Here is a 19,394-nt window from a genome sequence, read left to right as displayed (position 1 = left end):
GCTGACATATGTTTCAAAAGTAAGACAAAATGCAAAGTGTTGCGTTAGGGGGGAAAATGCGTTTAAATAAAAATGAAATAAATAAAATAGGCACTGTACAAGTGTATTGAATTTTTCGGCGTCAGAGAACAGTGGAAAAAAAGCAAATAATGGTCAGAGCACGCAATATTCGATTTCTAATAATGATAACATTCGCATTACTCGAGGCGCGCGAAATAATTCTGTCTGCTGGCCCATTGCTGAAATGTGCCAAACGAGAAGGAGAGAGGGAAAAAAAATGGAGCAATTGCTGAATAATGCAACTTTTGGGGATGGGGGCTACGTGTTCTGAACAACCAGGCAAACGGTAAAAACTATTCCAATGAAGCCACGTGAATTTTAGTTCGCGTCCAACACGGAAAAAGTGCCTTTAACATCATTCCTACATGCTTTACTGGTATTAGAAAGGGGTCGTTTAAACGGCTAGATCCAGGGCGGAGATGGCCTGTTAATAGCTGCATGCAACAGATACATATATTTATTACCTGAATTAAAGAACGTATGATTTATCTTCTCTTCATTTCGACTAACTTGTTTGGTCCTTTGCCTAGCATTCGTTGCATTACGTAATATTAGTAATACAAAGGTAACTACACTGTTGGAATTTGGTGTACGGATGCACGTGAAAGAAAGATAAATCTAAGAAGTAAGTTGGATTGGGATGAAATCATTTTTTTTTTTTTTTTATTCCATTTTACTTCTCAATTTTTCTTAGCTGCAGCAATCTGGCATTGTCCGATGCTGTTATCAAGCGATAAACACTCCTGAGTGCAATCTGCTATTAGATACTAATCACTGCGCATTTCACATCTATGTGGAAATTAAAGAAATAACAGCGTTAGAGTAAATACAAATTTAAATAAGGTACGGCATTTTGTTCTGATTGATATTTTTTTTTGGACCGATCTTATTAATTAGCTACATTCATTTTGACAGCATCACAGTATCAATTTTTTTTTTGCCTTCATTGTTGAATCTAACTAGAAGGAGTTCATTCTTGTAAAATTCTGACACCTTTACGATGTGTGCTCGACATGTCAAAAAGCAGACACCCTCAAAGGCATGCACAAAGTTGCTGAACGAGGCTATTTTGCCTCATTCTGAGGTAAATAATGCACAGATAGTGAAAATCATTATTCAGTATTTCCAGGAATTGGGAACGCCGGAGTTTCAAAAGCTTGCCAAAGACATTTCGTCCACATGTGGGATAATACCAAATAATAAATCGTATACAGAGCTTTCGAAGTTAATCATTTCGAACCCTTCGGAGTGCGATTTGGCTGAAGAATCAACTATGCGTAAAGTGCAGGAGATTATAGAAACCATAAAAGAAACAAAAAGGGCGGAATCGGGGCTAAAATTCTTGAGCTCGAAGATGACTCATGAGACTGTGGAGGCTCTTATATACAAACATTTGTTCTTAGAAGCACTTTACATTGATAAAAACTCCACAAGGGCGCTTTCCATATTACGAAGAATCCAAGAAACCGATGATGACTTGAAGGGGCAGTTGAGTAAATTACTTTTGGACCCTCCGAAGGATTCACAGGTACGCAGGGAAAATGATATATCCTACAAACAACTGTTAGACCGCCTTGATTGGGAAGTTGGCGAAGATATCACCTGCTCAAGACGGACTTTGCTACACGAAATAAGAAATTGGTTGCCTACATTGGAAACTGCAGATCCCCATCGTCTTCCTGTCCTCATTGATAAGGCATTGAAGTACAAACATATGCAGGATCCTTATTTTTACCCTCCAATTGATCATTGCAATGAGACATTTGAACTTTTTAGGGATTGTAAATCTCTTTTGAGTCGTGAAGAGAGACTTGATAGGCTTCCAATTCACATTAAACAGACATTGGAGGAACACAAAGATGAAATTTGGTATGTATGCTACTCGAATAACGGAAAATATCTTGCAACAGGATCCGTCGATCATGATATCATAATTTACAATGCCGACGATGGATATTCGGTTTTTCGGCGACTAGTAGGTCATTCTGGGTCAATCGTCTACTTATCATGGTCTTTTGACGACGAGAAGCTTATAAGCACGTCGTTCGACCAGACTGTACGGATATGGGACGTGAATACAACGCAGTGCAGGACTTTACCAAACCAGAACTTTTTTAAGTCGTACATTCGAATCTGGCCTGCCGAATTTGTGGGATCTAACTATGACTTTGTCTTTGGCTCCCCCGATAAGGAACTTGCGATATTTGACGGTGAAGGGTATGTGTTGCATGATTTCGGGACAGAATACAGGATAGATGACATTACAGTGTTGAGTAAAGATCTCATGGTTGCTATAACACACTCATTTGACATTTTATTGGTTAGGATAACGTCTAGCAAGTATGAAATCCTTAACACGATACATGTTGGAATGAGAATGACGGCGGTTTCACATGCTCCTAACGACAGTACGCATTTTCTTGTGAGTGCAAAGCCAGATGAACTACAAGTGTGGAATGTTGCAGATCCACTAATACCTTACGTGGAGAATAAGTATTATGGTTTTGAAGGTTCTGATTTTGTTATTAGAAGCTGCTTATTTGATGAGTATTTGGTATTGAGCGGTTCCGATAACGGTCGTATTTATGTCTGGAACCGCAAGCTCGGAAATTTGATAACCACTTTGCCTGGACATAAGTCATTGGTTAACTGCATTGCTTCGAGACCAAACCCCGATAATACCAGATCTTCATGCGAATGGGCTAGTGGAGGTGACGATGCTAAAGTGTTAATTTGGGGATACAACAAATAAATATTAGGTAGTCTTTTTCTTTTTATCAAAACAATTGCTCGCTTATGCATAGAATATATATATTTTGGTATGGTAGCTAATGAATCAAAACTTTGGTTAACGACCATTCGTAGCCACTTTGGCGGCACGTGAAGCCGAAAGTGTTGCAGCCTCTTTAACTCCCCTATCGACCTCAACTCCGTACCAAAAAATGGGAATAGACAACATCAAAAGACCCAAAAGCACACCAAAGCAATATCTGATTTCATGTGTGGCATCTATGACAAGCCCAACTAGGAAAGGTCCCAAAACGGACGAACCTTTGTCGGTGATACTAAATAATGCAAAGAAAACAGACTCCTGACCTATAGGAATGAGCATGGAGTACATTGAGCGAGATATCGTTGCAACACCGCCCAATGAGAAGCCATACCAAATGGCAAGAATGTACATTTCACCAGCATGGTGCAAGCCAATGGTATCAAAGAAAAATCCTAGTATTCCGTACAATGGAATAACAGAGGACCATAAAATAATGACTAAGAGCATGGACTTAATGTCTATGCCAAAATTTGTCTGGATGTAGCCGGGAATAAAGCCTGAGCCTACAACAGCCGAAATCATTGCAAGAATACTGATTCGAGATAACTGAATCGTATTCATTCCAAGCTCAGACTTGGCAAACAATATTGCCGCAGAGTTAATTGTTGTGAGTGAGTCCGAAAGGACAAACCAGCCCAAAAGGAAGCATGTGATGTCTCTGAGCTTCGATGCCTGGTGAAATGCATCAACAAGTGTGAGAAAACCCTGCTCAACATACACTTTCACAACTCGGAGCTTGTATTTAAGCACGGCCAATTGGTACTGAACAATAGAGTACTCCTGTCTTACTGGATGCGATATGTAGCTCAAGTCCAAGTCTGGTGAAGCACGTGACTTCAAAAAAGCACAGATAGGTATCTGGAAGAGAAGCCACCACAAACCAACAAATCCAATAACAACCTTCACCGGCCCCATCACCGAAACTTTGCCATCTGCTTTATTTCGGATTGCCATAAGCATCAGCATTGTGCCTACCTGGACAATTAATGCTGCAACATATCCAGAAGCAGCCCCAGCCCCGGAAATCTTCGAAGAAAGTTCTCCAACTCTGGTGTTGACTGTTGAAAGAGTCAATTGATCTTCTTCAGCATTTTCATCATCCTCTGTGGAAGGTATATTTCTTAAAGTTCTGATATCTCGGCTATTGTTGACGAGAACAGACAAAAACGAATTTCCACACACATTCACGCATCCATAAGCACTATTAGCCACAATAGCCAAAACTGATGCTGCATAATATCCATCAGGTCGCACAAACCAGTAACACATGGTTGTTAGTGCACCAAATATACCAAACAGAATGAGAAATGTCTTCCGATACGATCCCCGATCAGCTGCTCCAGACATTGCAATAACGCAAATCGTCTGGATAAGAACAGAAAACGAAAAAGTGTAGAGTGCGTAAGATGACGTATCAATATACAGCTTACCATTGAAAATAGGGAGAACACACGATGCATCATTTGGCGGGCTTGCTGACGCGCTTGATGTATTATTCATCATTGGGGGAGGAAGTGGCATATTACCATCTCCAGGATCGCCTCTCGACCCTTTACAGGGGCTTATCTTATCTCCAGACTGTACTCCATTATCACGGGCTATCTGCTCTAGAATAATCGGAACATATGTACCCACACAACTCACTATGAAGGGCTCAGATGCCCAAGCATACAGACACCAGCCTAAAATCTCAAGCTTGCTTGTAGGTGCAGTGTTATCATTCAAATTTGCCTTATTATTGTCTATATCTTCATTATGTTGTCCAGTATTATCTGAATAACTAGTATCTTGATGCACTAATGGCGATTCGCTGCTTACATCATCGTCTAAACCTGTATTATTATCCAATCCAGCCATTTTATTGCTAGGATAAGGCTTACTCTAAAAATATAACTGCTGGATGAACAAATTTAACATCCAATGATGAATAAAAGTGACGCGATTAATATGGAACCGTCAATTGATAAATGTACACTTTTTTGGAAAAAACGTAATGGGAAATGGCGGTTGATATGTGCTAATACGTAAACAGGCAATATCAACATGTGCCAATTTTAAACGAGAACACATGCCAAATAAAATAATCTTATCGCATTCTGATAAAAAAAAAGTCGTGTATCAATTGACAAAAATATAAATAAATTCTCCTACGACATTTTACTTACTTTACATACCTACATCTAATGTCAATTACCAATTAGAATCCGTACAATATATATATAAATAGATAAAGCCAAAAAGATCTCTATTAGGTACCCGAAACGTCTATCAAAAAAGATCGGATATAAAAGTTGTCAAGTAGCTGAAAAGCAACCCCATAATCTTTTCGGGCATAGAGTGGAAATATATGGAAGTCATGAGAAGCATCCAGTACCACAAACCAACTAAAATGAGTAAGAAAAAATACCCGTCAAATGTAACTAGATGCTTGAATATATCAAGATAGTCTCCCTGGTGCCATTTCGATCTCACATGACTAACCATTCTCTTGAAACGGACAACTAACTCTTTTCCCGAGTAGAATATGAAGAGTGCTGATAAAAGAAAAGATGAGCTCAATGTAAGAATATAGACGTGCCCCGAAGGATCATGGCCACCAATCCAACGGCCTCTCATACTTCTGCATTGACTGGAAGATATGGAATTTGACCAAAGTAAGATGTCCTCCTTAATACTTTCTGAATTTGAATCATCTATGTTCAAGGATGACGCAACTTTATCCATTGTAGTCCCCATTGGTGAAAGAAGATTTGAAATGGATCCCTTAACTTGATTCTGTGGAATATTATAGCAGGAACCGCCAGTGAGTAAAAAAACACGATCCATTATGGGCAAACCGAAAAACCACTGGCTGTAAAAATACCAACAGACTGTAACAATGGCATACTTCTTTAATGATGCAATGGTACTTTTTATAAGAGTCTGTCTGTCTGCTTTTTTCGTTGAATCATGGAAGGCGCTATAAATCAACATCAAGTATAGAACAGTGGTCCAAAACCAGCCATTCTTGACAAATATTACGTTGAAAAAGTTCCGTTTTGTTGTAAAGTAATTCTTCGCCATCTCATCCGGAGACCCAAGAGCAATCAGTTGTCCTAGAAGTAAAATGAATGGGTAGCATCCCAATATGAAAATCTCCAACTTGTCTATTTTGAGAGTTTTGGAAATAAAATCAAGCTTGCTATTTACCACGGCTAGATCGGTCGATATACGATGCATTCTGGGGTTAGTCGTCATCTCTATTGCGCATATGTGATTTCTTGATCCAAACAGAGTGTGTTAATGAAATAAAAAAAGCATGTATTGGTTAGATAAGAACTTGAAGATCTGAGCTGTCATCTTTAATGGGGTATGGCTCAACCGGGGTACGGATGCAGTGAAATGTTGGGGAAGCTCATCGGGTAGCTGCATTTTTATTTTCTTTTTGATTTTAATTGTGCTTATATTTTTCTCGATTATTCTCACCGATAAAAATAGGCTTAAGGGCTTTGGGGCAATTATTGTTGTAATCAATTATAATTTGCCAACAGAAACTTGGACCTAAAGGGATTGTAATTTATAACGGAATACACATATTTATAATGTCGGCAACGAACGAGGAACTGCCGAGTAGGTGGGAAATAGAGCTAGAGGTTAGTGTTCTTACTCAGTGGTATAGATAAGACTAAAATGTGACGTATACTAACATATCAAAAGATATAGTTTGTCCAATCACTTGCGAACATGCAATACTTGACATACTTGGCGCAGACGGGTCATTTGGAAGATCCCAGATTTTTAAATTATCTCAAGTACCTCGAGTATTGGAGACAACCAGAGTATGCGAAACAGTTGGTATATCCAGATTGCCTACACATCCTTACACTTCTACAGTCTGAGGAATTCCGGAAGCAAATATCAAAGTTTGAGGTGAGCTCCGTGATTTATAACGACATGGTTGCCAGATGGAAAGCACCTTTGGAGAAGGAAGGAGATAGAGTACAGCTGGATGGAGTACCTAATGGGGAAAGCAAAGAAAAGACAACAGATAAGAAAGATGAAAAAGACCAAGAGGAGTTGGACAAAGAAGTTGGGGTGGACGAAGGAGCGAAAATTAAAGAGGATGCAGATGCGATGGATATCGATAAGCAATAGAGAGAGGTAGATATAGAATGATTGAATTAATGGACAGATATGAATGAAAACGGAGTTATAAAGGTGGAGAAGAAGACATATATTATGATGGATGCAAATCTAAAGAGGAAGAACGGTGGGTTTAGAAACACGCCAGGCACCAACCGGCAAGCTCTGAAGCCTCAAGGCCGTTTTCCGAAGCCATCCATAGTACAAAACAAGTCCCAAGACAATGCATAATAAGTTCGTGACATAGTAACCGTCTCTTTCCAAGGTGCAAATGCCGCCATTTGCGATACATTGCTGCTTCATATCACTTGCATAGCAGTTGTAGAAGGATTCGGACTGGAATATGTTGCTTGGGGAGGAATTCTTGGCATCAGGTATGCATGTGGCTTTGGAAAATTTGTCGATAAGCGAGAGAACGATGATTTTCGGCCACTGACCTCCCATGTTAGAGAGTGTGTTCAAGGTAGTCATGTATGTTCCACCAATGGCAGGATCGGCGATCTTTGTATGAAATGCACTGATACAAACAAACTGTACTGTAGACATAAACGAGCTCAAAAGATGCTGCCCAATAACGCAGAGAAAGTAGAAAGTGCCGATTTTTCCCGATTTCGGGAAGCGGGCAACAAGCAACTGTCCAAGTAATGCAGCTGCAATCCTTCCTAGGTAGCCATAAAGCCAAGGTTTGAGTGGTTCCGAGCCGGAAGACCATCTTGCCACATAGTAACCGAAGACAATCTCAAATGGGAAGTCGATCAATACAGTTATGGCGAGATCTTCTCTGGAAAAGCCCTTATCCAAAAGTTTCAAGTCCGTGGCACCTTCGTTTGCCTGAAATGCGATCTTACACACCAAAAGAAGACAGATGAAAGTGCGGACGTTCCTGAGTTTAATCACACTAAACATTCTTCTATACACCTCTATTGGGGACCGAACTGCCGCCTCATCTGATGCATTTAGAACCGCTGATGTTGTGTGATCGTCGTTTTTCTTTCTCGCGGTAAAATCGCTAAGCTCGATGGAAGAGTCACCATCGGAATTACTTAACTGAGGATTTTCTGGTACAAGCAATGCAATGATAAATGTCACAACCAAGTAGAATACACCCGCCAGCCTCATATACTGACCCAATGTGATAACACCTTCTGTACTTGGCACGGACCGCAAATACTTGTTGGCGAAGTTCGGAGAGTTAAACGCCAAAAAAATGGTGAAACTCAAAAAATAGCCGATATTGATTCCCACCGTCTGTGCGGTAGACGCATAACTCAAGGCATTCTTCGAGAGGATGGTCAATGCCCATCCATCCACGGCAATATCCTGTGTTGCACAAAAAAATATCAATATGAAAAACCACCAGGCCAATTTCGCCAAGTTCTGAGACAGAGACTCAGGTTTCATCAAGTCATCGATTTTCCAGCCCATCAGTAAGAGACAGAATCCGGAGAGCACCTGAATTGGGATGATCCACGACCGTCTTCTTCCTATACGTGGCGAATATATCGAGTCAACCAACGGAGACCACAACAATTTCATGGCATATGGATAAGTGGCTAAAGAGAAAATCCCCACTTGCGAGTAGCTGAGATCGGCGGTCTTGAGAAGAAATGGCACTGATCCAAATGCTAGCCCAATTGGGATTCCCTGGATCATGTACAAGATGACTAGAAGCACAAATCTTGGTCTATCCTCAGCAGGTAAGTTTTGATACTTTGATGACGCGTTTGACACGTACATTTCAGGTGGTTTTCCCCTGGAATCATGCGGATCGACTTTTTTATCCTTGTTTATAAATGGTTTCCAATCACTAGACTGGCCGGACAACTTATTTTCCTCGGATTTACGTGCAGGGGATCGATAAAGTTCCGACATGCCTTCTTCATGTCTATCGGCCGTATTACTGAAGCTTTTTCCAGAATTATCCAGAAAATGTGCCTGCTCCTTACCGTCCACCACCATATTTAATATCAGGCGATGCAACTAGTTGGGGTGAATTTGTTTTCGGCACAATCGAGCTGAAATTCAGTGTGCTAGTCTGGAAATAGTGGTGTAGAACATAAGCCATGCTGTAATTAGGCCAAGCTTGAGAATGGAGGAAAAAAGGAAAGAGAGAAAAAAAAAATATCACGGCAGAGAGATGTAATTGCTTGCCGATTAGTGGGAGATCGGCCTTTTTATCAGAGAGGAAGCTGGTACAAGTGAATGACTACACAGATGTGGTATCACTAATAATATTACTTCAACTTATGGACCTACGGGGAATTGTGAGAACGCTGGACAAATCAAACCACTCTTCCGAAGATTAACATCTAGATATATGCTAAACTGGATTTCTATTAAAACGCAGTCTCAACTGCAATAAAACTAACGTACACTATATTAAATCTATACCAAATGACATGAAAAACGAAATGTTCAGCAACAATTCAAAGCGATCACTGCATGGTGAAATGTGTTCAATAATTATTATAGGGGCTTTTGGATTTGTGCCAAATAGGCATCGATGAAACTGAGCACCTTCTCCTTAAGATCATTGGATCCCACTATTATCACAATAAAGCCATCTGATCCCACGTCATATTTTAGCTGCCCTTGGTTTGGATACGCTATTTGCTCATCAAACGAATCGAAGAACTTATTTATGCCTGTGAATGACGTAATTCCCTCTAGTATTTTCCCCTTAGCCTCTGATTGATCGACGCTTATATCTGTACTCGATCCTTCAGCTTTGCCAATATCTTTCTGGACCAATACCAGGACCCGAAAGTCGTTTTCTGCCTGATCTTGTGCTGGTTGTTGTTCGTTTATGTAGACTAAATCTTCACTATCTTGGGACATGCTTTTATCAAAATATCAAACAGGTAAAAGCCGGATCTTATTCAAACAAGGATTCAAGATGTTGCGTCGCTTTATCCTAGTAAGCTTACCTTGCTTGAAGTGAATACCAGAGACTCGGGTGAACTCTTAACTGTGATTAAAGCTGAGGGACTCAATGCTGAAAAATTTAGGAGTCTTTGCAATGTACGGGTGTGCGATTATACAGTCGCGCTTTTTTCTTTGTCTAAAGATAAACAGGACTGACTGCCGTTTAGTTACTTAACATTAAACAACTAATTGGCTGCAGTAGTAAAACCTACGGGGGATCAGGCTGGTGAAATTGCTGTTTCTGTGATGTGTTCGGAAGATTTGAAGAACCCAAAACGCTTAAAAGACTTGGAGGACCTAGAAGATTCGGGAGATGAAAAAAGTTCAAAAGATCTAGTAGATACAATACATTCGGATAGTGAACACTTACAAGAGGATGACAAAAAGACAGAGATGGAAGATACAAACAATAAGCTGGTTGAGGAGTTGGGCCAGCTAAAAAAAATGAACTCTGCAATATCAAGCACAATTGATTCAATCCGGTCGATAAGTGGAAATATAGGCAAGATGATGGAGAATACGTCAAACGCAAATAAAATGGTCGACATATGGTCGCAGTTAATATTGCGTGACGAGCAGATAACCAAAATGATGTCAAGTGAAGAGATTAGAGGTGTATGGAGGTCACCTGAACAATTTGAGAAGGAGATTGAGGAGAGAAAGAAACGGTTGATACAGTTAAAAGAGCAATATGGAAAGCTGAAACACCGACGGAAGAGGGTGTGGTGATGAAGGAGGATGAAGTGATGTTAATATTTAATGCATTCAATATTTATTGTGGAATATGAAGAGGAATATCTTCTTTATACATGTTTCTTGACAGTACAAGAACTAGAGCGGTAACATTCTGTAAAGGTAAAATCAATTGGTCTGGGAAGTGAGGAAGGACGAATAAGGAGGATAATTGGCGGGAACGGGGGACAAAGTGGGATGGGAGTAAAACATGGGGGTGTAATATGCATACAAGCATGCATTAATAACGCGGAGAAAGAAAAAGGAAGAAATGTTTAGATACGCATGGTTGAGTATACTGAGATGAGTAAATAAGGAATAGTTTTATAGTATGAATTCAGCAAATGAAACTAAGTAGCTAAATGTGGGGAAACCACTTTAACATTCTGCCATTAGAATGTGCTATCAAGGCAATTATGCAAGGTAACTAAGATAGCATGAGCTGTTGTATCACACACGTATACCAAATGAGAGAATACTAATCGCAATCCCTGCAAATCAGCTCGTTCTATCTTAGAATGCAACAAATAAACAGGCCAGCAAAAATGGCGATGCAGTGCCTATTTAAGGCAGCAACAAGTAACATGCAGTTAAGGTCGCTACAATGAAATGATAAAGACTGGTTTCAGAGAAATATAATTAAACTAGCAGCGTACAGCTTGCTAAGGATGAAAAGAATTAAGTAGCAATCAAGCATCAGAAATACACTTGAGAAGCAATGGTAGTCGTATTTCACGTAATTAAGATGTCTAGTCACACATGGCAGTTGTACATACCACACGGTCCAGCAGTGATAAAAGTGCCCTGTAACTAAGTGCAAACTCGAAAGGGAAGAGTACGCACTCCCCACTATGTCCTAAGACCAAGTTAAAGCTACTCTACCCCGATAATGTGGAAATCAATAAAAACTAGATAACTAAACGCAAACTCAAGCATCAGGAGTACCAGGATGGCCCAACTTGACAAGCAAGTCGCCTCCCTCGACGTTCTCGTCCTTCTTGATGAAAATGTCAAGAACACGGCCGGCAGTAGGAGCAGAGACCACCATCTCCATCTTCATGGCACTCAAAACACACAAGGGGTCGCCCTTGGCAACATCGTCGCCGACGTTGGCCTTGACCTCGACAATAACTCCGGACATCGGCGAACCGACCTCGTTTGGATTGTGGCCGTCAGCCTTAGGCTTGGTAACCTTCTCGATACCGGCCTTCTTGTCCTGGACGGCGACTTTCCTCATCTCGCCGTTCATCTGGAAGTAGACGTCTCTTGTGCCAGTTTCCTGGTTCAAGTCGCCGACAGCAATAAGCTTGATGATGAGGGTCTTTCCTTCCTCGATGTTGACGTTGATCTCCTCGCCGATCTTAGGAGCAGCGAGGAAAAAGCGGGTTGGCAGCACGGACAAATCACCGTACTTCTCAAGCACAGACCTCCAGTCCTCGTAGACCTTCGGATACATGTTGTATGAGGCGACGTCGCACTCGTCGATCTCCGGGCCAAATCTGGCATGCAAGTCGTTTCTGACCTGCTGCAAGTCGAAGGGCTTCAACTCGAGCCCCGGCCTGCAGGTGAGCTTTCTCCTCTTGCCCCGGAGCACGTTTGTGCGGAGAGGCTCCGGGAACCCGCCGTAAGGAGTGCCCATGAGTCCCTGGAAGAAGTCGAGCACCGAGTCCGGGAAGTCCAACTCCGAGGCCAACCTCTCGACATCTGGGCCCGAGAGGTGGTTCGACACCATAAACTGGGCCAAATCACCCACCACCTTGGATGTCGGCGTCACTTTCACGATATCGCCGAGCAACCGGTTGGCTTCTGTGTATGCTGCCTTTGTGGCTGCCCACTGGTCACCCAAGCCGACCTGCTGTGCCTGGAAGATCAAGTTGGTGAGCTGGCCGCCTGGAATTTCCGTCTTGTAGATCTCCGGGTCGGGGCCCTTCAAGTCAGCACCGAAGCACGAGTATAGCAACCGCATCTCGGCCCAGTAAGAGTCCAACTCACGGGCTGCAGACTCCGGAATGCCCGTGGCAAACCGGCCATCGACCGCGGCAATGAATGCAGACATCGAGGGCTGCGATGTGAGCCCACTCATGGAGTTCACGGCACAGTCTACAACATCGACACCGGCCTCGGCAGCTGCAACGTACGTGGACACGCCTGTTCCGGCGGAATCGTGCGTGTGCAAGTGGATTGGCAAGTCTGGGTAGGCCTTGCGAATGCTGCCGATGAGCAAACGAGCTGCAGCAGGCTTCATGGTACCGGCCATATCCTTGATGCCGAGCACGTGGGTGCCCATCTTGACGATCTGGCCCACGGTCTGCATGTAGTAGTCGAGATTGTACTTCTTGCCTGGCTGTAGCATGTCTCCCGAGTAGCACACGGTGGCCTCGACGACCCCGCCGGCCTTTTTAACTGCATCAACACCCACCTTTAACTGCTCCAAGTCGTTCAACGCGTCGAACACACGGAAAATGTCCACGCCGTTGTCCTTGGCCTGCTTCACGAAGTGATCGATCGCATTATCGGGCAAGGACGCGTACCCAACACCGTTAGCACCCCGCAAAAGCATCTGGAATGGGATGTTAGGCACGGCAGCACGCATCTTGCGAAGCCTCTGCCATGGGTCCTCGTGCAAGAACCGCATCGACACGTCGAACGTCGCGCCTCCCCAGCACTCAAGTGCAAACGCGTTAGTAAACGCGTACGCGGTCGAGGGGGCAATGTTCAAGAGGTCGATCGTCCGCACACGGGTCGCCAGCAACGACTGGTGGGCGTCTCGCCACGTGGTGTCCATGATGAGAACGCCGTTGTTGCGGCGGACGCGGCGGGCAAACTCCTCCGGGCCACCGGACACGATGACATCGCGCCAGCCGGACGAACGGGCTGGAGGGGGAAGCGAGGCGACGTCGATCGACGCACCGGTCGCCGGGTCTGTGATCGCCGGGATCTCGGCCTCCTCGTGCAACCGGGGCACGCCCACCTGGCCCTTGACCGAGGACCCGTTCACGCACATTTCCGCAATGTATCCCAACAGCTTCTGGGCGCGGTTCTTTGACGAGATCATGTCGAAAAGCGACGGCGTATCGTCGATAAACGTCGTCCAGCACGAGCCCTGCTGGAACACCGGGTGCGTGAGCACGGCAATGAGGAATGGGATGTTGGTTTTGACGCCACGGATCCGGAACTCGATCAATGCCCTCACCATCTTCCTTCTGGTCACCTCGAAGTTCGAAGCGTGGGCTGTGCACTTCACGAGCAACGAGTCGTAGTGCGGCGAGATCACCGAGCCCACGAATCCGTTACCTCCGTCCAACCGGATACCGTTTCCTCCTGCCGACCGGTACACCTCGATTTTTCCCGTGTCCGGCTGGAAGTTCTTGGCCGGGTCCTCGGTCGTGATACGGCACTGGATTGCGAATCCACGCGTCGTGATCTTGTCCTGCAACAAGCCCATGTCGGTCAACGAGGCTCCTGCGGCAATCTGGATCTGTGCAGACACGATATCGATGCCTGTGATCTCCTCTGTGATGGTGTGCTCAACCTGGATTCTCGGGTTCACCTCGATGAAGTAGTGTCTTCCCTTAGTGTCCACAAGAAACTCCGCCGTGCCCGCACTCCGGAAGTGGGCCGTCTTGGCCAATTTCACGGCGTCCGCGAGGATCGAGTTCCTCACGTCATCCGGCAAAGTCTTTGAAGGTGCCATCTCGATCACCTTCTGGTGCCTTCTCTGCACCGAGCAGTCTCTCTCGAAGAGATGCACCGTGTTGCCGTAGCTGTCTGCCAAGAGCTGCACCTCGATGTGCTTTGGGTGGATGAGGAACCGCTCCAAAAAGCATGTTCCGTTGCCAAATGCCGACTTTGCCTCCGACGACGCCCGGTGGAACGCATCAACGATATCGTCTCCCTCGTGCACCACTCTCATACCACGGCCTCCTCCTCCGTATGCCGCCTTGATGATCACCGGGTACCCGTACTTCTTCACAAAGTCTTTTGCCTCCTCCACATCCTCAATTGGGCCTGGTGTGCCCGGAACCGTCGGAACATTGCACTTGGCTGCCAAAACTCGGGCCGACACTTTGTCTCCGAGCGACTCGATCACCTCCGGTGATGGGCCCACCCAAATCAATCCTGCATTTTCCACTTTGGCCGCGAACTCCTCGTTCTCGCTGAGAAATCCGTATCCAGGGTGAATCATCGACACCCCGTGCTTTTTTGCGATGTCAATAATCTCGTCCATCGCCAAGTATGCTTGCACTGGCGAGTACTGGCCCTTCTTGCCGATCTGGTATGCCTCATCTGCCTTAAACCGGTGCATCGAGAGCCGGTCCTCGTACGAATAAACTGCAACTGTGTGCATACCCAACTCATGTGCACTTCGGAAGATCCTGATTGGTATCTCCCCCCTGTTGGCCACAAGGATCTTGTTGTACTGCCCTGGGAGGATCTGTGACTGGTTCCTCAGCTTTTGGAGCGACGGGAATTCCGAATTCGACATTACTGATTGCTTGTATTCTTCTTGCTCTTGCTTTTTCTTGGGTCTTGAAACCTTGCTCTTTTAGCACTACTTCGCCGCCTGTGTCTGTTTGCAAAAGTACTTCACAATAGAATGCTGCTTAGACTACAGAGACAAACAACAGGGTGGAAAAAATGAATCGAAAAAAAAATTATATGCCCTCCTATATGTACCAAAACACTCGATTGGCTTTAACTCGTGTCTCCGCTTTTTCTGCAGATTTCTCCCTACTTATATGAATGTTCAAGAAAGCATGATCTCAATTATTCACTCATCTTTTCACGCTTCGTAAAATTCGCGATGGGCAACAATCGATAATTTCTTGTTTTTGCTCTAATACAATCGCTTCTTTTTTGCTTTGTTTCATTTGTTTGTGTTGCTTTATTTTCCCTCTTTTTCATTATCTCCGGGGTTCTATGCCATTTGTATTTTTCAAAAAATTTTCTCCGTTTTATTCTTCCTTTTTATTTTTGGCATGGTCACGGCTTTTTTTTTTTTTTTTGCTTTCACTCCTAATTCTCCCTCTCCTTTTCCCAACTTATCTGTCTTCTCTACCATATCCCATCCGCATGACTTATCTACTTTTTGAACTACCCCGGACCCCCTAGATATGCCCTTCCGGGATATTTCTTATCCTTTTCCCTTTCTTTCAAAGCAACGAATCCTCCTGAATCTGCCCTCACGCGGTAAACCGTTACAAAAATTTTTTCCTCTAGGGATTTTTCACCCTGTTTTTGGTGTCGTCCGGTGTGATAATTGACATCCTGCATTAATGCGATGGCCTTTCCTTTCCTGCCCATCCCTCGGCTACCGTCTATTTTTTTCTTCATCCCACCGCGTATCTACCGCCTGCCGCCTGCCGCCTGCCGCCTACCAGGCCTGTTTTTCTGCCCCCTTTCCCTGCCCTCCTACCAGGCCTCCCCCGCCCCTATCTCACACCTTATTTTCCCTCCCCATAACATGTTTTTTTGCCTTTTCTCTTTCCCTCCTAATTTCCCCCTATCCACTTCCTGCCACAATTCAGTCTAGACTACTAAACGGGCACAAAGCTACACTTACTACTACATCCACTAACTAATCCATCCCTAGCACTACTCCAATTCCTATTCCCAATGCACAAATGCTGACGTATTATTAGCCTGCCCTTTGCTCACATCACTATCCTCTCTTTTTCCTTACAATGCCGTCGCGTTATCGAACCAATGACTCTTTTTTTCCAGTGTGGAATTTTGGAAATTTTTCATTCATCTTTTTTTTTTTCTCTCCCAGTCATGGATGGCATTATTTTATCGTCATATCGGCAAGCGTACCCACTAACCGGCTTTTTATTTTCTTGTGTCACCTCACATACATGAGCCCGAACCAGGCAAGATTTAGCGCTGGTCGTTATAGTCCGAAGTCAGATCTAATGTTATATTTGTATTTACTATTATTGTTCAACCTTCTAACATGGATCTTCCTGTTTATTTGTGATTGTATCGTGCTATTTACATATTACTAGCGTAGTTAATTTTTTTAACATGTTCATATTCCTATTTACTTCACTTGGTGTCCCCATTTCCTTCTCCTGTAAACTTTTTCTTAAATTTCTCCCTGACGGCTTTCCGACATAAACCCTTGATTATTTCGCTTATACAGCAAAGTCTCATCCTATTTCCCTTCATCCTACATACACACATATATTTTTACCAAATTTCCATTGCTGCATTGCTTTTTTCCCCGGGTCCGTCTTCACACTTTTCAGGATACTAGATTTAAACTTTTTTGGGGATAAAACGGGTCTCCGGCATTATTTTACCAAAACGCCGCCCTATCCGAACTCCGACATTGACGTTTTTTTTTAGCGTACCCACCCCAGAGCTCACAATCCCGGACTTCCTTACCTTTTCTAATTTCAGATAATTATCGCAAATCCTCCTTTGAAACAACGTGTTATCTTCCTAATTCTTTCTTATGTGGTTCCGACTTCCCCGCATTAATGATACCACGCTTTTAGCGCCATGATCCTTTTTTTTTATTTGTTTTCATTCTCTTCTTTATCTTTCATTTCATTCACCATTCGGTTATATCTTATTTTTATTATCTTTCCCGTTTGTATAAAGCCTCGGCAATACTTACTTTTTAGCATTAATATCTCACAGAATCACGCTGTGCAACCGTTTATCCCATCGCATTTTGTATTTCCTCCATATTTCAAATCTTTCCGAAATTATTTGCGTGCACTCCCGGGCTGGTCTAATTTGGTAATTTGCGGGGCAACGCTTGAATATAGTTATCCAACACTTTGCACTGCATAACTTCCAAATCAGTTTCATGTTTCGTTGCACGACCCCCATCATATCATCCCGCGTGGATAAATAAATATAAATACACTATCCAATTAGATGCATGCATACTGGAAATAGTCTCGCATGCATACATTCCTTTACTTTAGCTCAGTACTGAATTTTCATCTGTGATCAGCCCCCTCCCTTTCTTTCGTCGATAAGCATGATGTCATAATCTTTTATTGCTTATGCCTCTTCGTGTCAGATCTATCTTTCACTTGTTCCATCATGCTTATCAGCATTACTTCAATCTTTATCGGATGATCGACGCAAGAGACCCGTCGATCGACCACAACAATACTACACCTACAACGTCTAACGCCTCCGATTACGTAATCTTAGATATTTATTACCAACCCTATCTTTCCCTGTAGGATTCGTATGTAAAAGAAATTAGTACAAAGTTGCGCTCAGACGCTCAATTTAACCTCAACATCATTGATCAAGTCCTTGTGAGGCTCAAGAGCATCGTGGACATCGTTACTAATGAATCCTTCAACTTGTTGAGGTGCACGGCCAATAAATGTGGAAGGATCCAAAAGTTTGTCAAGTTTGGACCAGATTGGCTTGAAGTATTCATCCTTCTTGATTCTCTGAATCAAATCGTTTTCACCGCCCTGCTGTTTGACCACACTGGAAGCTTGCTGAGATAAAACACGGATTTCTTCGTGGCATTCCTGTCTGGAAGCACCTTCATCTTCAACCATAGCCATAATAATGTTCTCGGTGGCCATAAATGGAAGCTCGGCATTGATGTGCTTCTCGATGACCTTAGGATAAACCACCAAACCCTCAGTGATGTTGGTAAGTGTGCTGAGAAGAATATCCGCCGTAAGGAAAGCCTCTGGGACGGAAATTCTTCTGATGGCAGAGTCATCAAGCGTTCTTTCAAACCACTGGACAGAGGCAGTGTTAAAAGCATCCTGGAACAAAGCACCAAGATGTCTCGACAGAGAACAGACCCTCTCGCATCTCATTGGATTTCTCTTGTAGGCCATAGCTGAAGATCCAATCTGCGACTTCTCAAATGGCTCTTCAACTTCCTTCAGGTGGGCCAAAAGTCTGATGTCGGTAGCCATCTTATGGCAAGAAGCACCAAACGAGGCGAGTGGATGCAACATGTCGATATCGATCTTTCTCGAGTACGTCTGGCCAGTAACAGGGTATGCATGCTTAAATCCCATAAGTTCGACTACCTTCTTGTCCAAAGCCTCGACCTGCTTGCCGTCTCCGTGGAATAGAGACAGGAATGAGGCCTGTGTTCCCGTTGTTCCCTTAGTACCACGAAGTCCGATATCGTTTCTGGCTCTTTCGAAGTTTCTCAAGTCCCAAAGAAGCTCTTGCAACCACAAGCAGGCTCTCTTTCCAACTGTGGTCAACTGAGCCGGCTGGAAGTGCGTCCATCCCAAAACAGGCATGTCTTTGTACTTGAGTGCGAACTTTGAGAGTCTGTCGATCACATTCACAAGTTTTTCAATCAACAAATCGTAAGCATCCCTCATGAAAATCAAGTCAGCGTTATCCGTAACAAAGCATGATGTTGCTCCTAGGTGAATGATACCTGCAGCCTCCGGACACGTGTCTCCAAACACGTGAACATGTGCCATCACATCATGTCTAACTCTTGCTTCCTCCTTTTTGGCAGCCTCAATTTCCTCATCTGTGATAGTTAAGTGCTGGGACATCTGCTTCAATGCCTTATCCGTGATCACATCCAAGCCCAGAGACTTCTCTGCACGGGCCAAACTGTACCAAAGCTCACGCCATGTCGAGTATCTGTTTCTCATCGAAAAGATATGCGACATCTCCTTGGAGCCATATCTGGCCGAAAGAGGTGTCATGTATGTGTCGTTATCCGAAACCATTGTGTATATTCTTGCTGATCTGGTTC

The 19,394-nt window shown here is 43.7% G+C and overlaps 9 protein-coding genes across 9 annotated transcripts; 3 read left to right on the top strand and 6 right to left on the bottom strand.

Annotated features, from left to right (window-relative positions):
* Window positions 1-1,060: 1,060 nt before the first annotated feature.
* BRETT_001531 (uncharacterized protein) lies at window positions 1,061-2,812 on the top strand (the record flags this gene model as incomplete). The annotated part of the gene is made up of 1 exon (XM_041280080.1): window positions 1,061-2,812. One exon carries the CDS (start codon window positions 1,061-1,063, stop codon window positions 2,810-2,812), a length of 1,752 nt encoding a protein of 583 aa, XP_041134582.1.
* A 96-nt stretch (window positions 2,813-2,908) lies between these two features.
* On the bottom strand, window positions 2,909-4,750 carry BRETT_001530 (uncharacterized protein; the record flags this gene model as incomplete). Its single annotated transcript, XM_041280079.1, has 1 exon — window positions 2,909-4,750. The coding sequence occupies one exon, from the start codon at window positions 4,748-4,750 to the stop codon at window positions 2,909-2,911; it is 1,842 nt and encodes a 613-aa protein (XP_041134581.1).
* Window positions 4,751-5,161: 411 nt separating this feature from the next.
* Window positions 5,162-6,130, bottom strand: BRETT_001529 (uncharacterized protein; the record flags this gene model as incomplete). Its single annotated transcript, XM_041280078.1, has 1 exon — window positions 5,162-6,130. One exon carries the CDS (start codon window positions 6,128-6,130, stop codon window positions 5,162-5,164), a length of 969 nt encoding a protein of 322 aa, XP_041134580.1.
* Window positions 6,131-6,474: 344 nt separating this feature from the next.
* BRETT_001528 (uncharacterized protein) lies at window positions 6,475-7,027 on the top strand (the record flags this gene model as incomplete). The annotated part of the gene is made up of 2 exons (XM_041280077.1): window positions 6,475-6,525; window positions 6,596-7,027. 2 exons carry the CDS (start codon window positions 6,475-6,477, stop codon window positions 7,025-7,027), a joined length of 483 nt encoding a protein of 160 aa, XP_041134579.1.
* A 99-nt stretch (window positions 7,028-7,126) lies between these two features.
* On the bottom strand, window positions 7,127-8,974 carry BRETT_001527 (uncharacterized protein; the record flags this gene model as incomplete). The annotated part of the gene is made up of 1 exon (XM_041280076.1): window positions 7,127-8,974. The coding sequence occupies one exon, from the start codon at window positions 8,972-8,974 to the stop codon at window positions 7,127-7,129; it is 1,848 nt and encodes a 615-aa protein (XP_041134578.1).
* Window positions 8,975-9,481: 507 nt separating this feature from the next.
* Window positions 9,482-9,853, bottom strand: BRETT_001526 (uncharacterized protein; the record flags this gene model as incomplete). Its single annotated transcript, XM_041280075.1, has 1 exon — window positions 9,482-9,853. The coding sequence occupies one exon, from the start codon at window positions 9,851-9,853 to the stop codon at window positions 9,482-9,484; it is 372 nt and encodes a 123-aa protein (XP_041134577.1).
* A 333-nt stretch (window positions 9,854-10,186) lies between these two features.
* Window positions 10,187-10,669, top strand: BRETT_001525 (uncharacterized protein; the record flags this gene model as incomplete). Its single annotated transcript, XM_041280074.1, has 1 exon — window positions 10,187-10,669. One exon carries the CDS (start codon window positions 10,187-10,189, stop codon window positions 10,667-10,669), a length of 483 nt encoding a protein of 160 aa, XP_041134576.1.
* A 931-nt stretch (window positions 10,670-11,600) lies between these two features.
* On the bottom strand, window positions 11,601-15,158 carry BRETT_001524 (uncharacterized protein; the record flags this gene model as incomplete). Its single annotated transcript, XM_041280073.1, has 1 exon — window positions 11,601-15,158. The coding sequence occupies one exon, from the start codon at window positions 15,156-15,158 to the stop codon at window positions 11,601-11,603; it is 3,558 nt and encodes a 1,185-aa protein (XP_041134575.1).
* Window positions 15,159-17,913: 2,755 nt separating this feature from the next.
* On the bottom strand, window positions 17,914-19,368 carry ADE13 (adenylosuccinase ade13; the record flags this gene model as incomplete). Its single annotated transcript, XM_041280072.1, has 1 exon — window positions 17,914-19,368. The coding sequence occupies one exon, from the start codon at window positions 19,366-19,368 to the stop codon at window positions 17,914-17,916; it is 1,455 nt and encodes a 484-aa protein (XP_041134574.1).
* Between the last annotated feature and the right edge of the window lie 26 nt (window positions 19,369-19,394).

This window comes from Brettanomyces bruxellensis, chromosome 1 (genome assembly GCF_011074885.1).
Source record: "Brettanomyces bruxellensis chromosome 1, complete sequence".
NCBI classification, from domain to species: Eukaryota; Fungi; Ascomycota; class Pichiomycetes; order Pichiales; family Pichiaceae; genus Brettanomyces; species Brettanomyces bruxellensis.
This window is presented reverse-complemented; position numbering and strand designations above follow the sequence as displayed.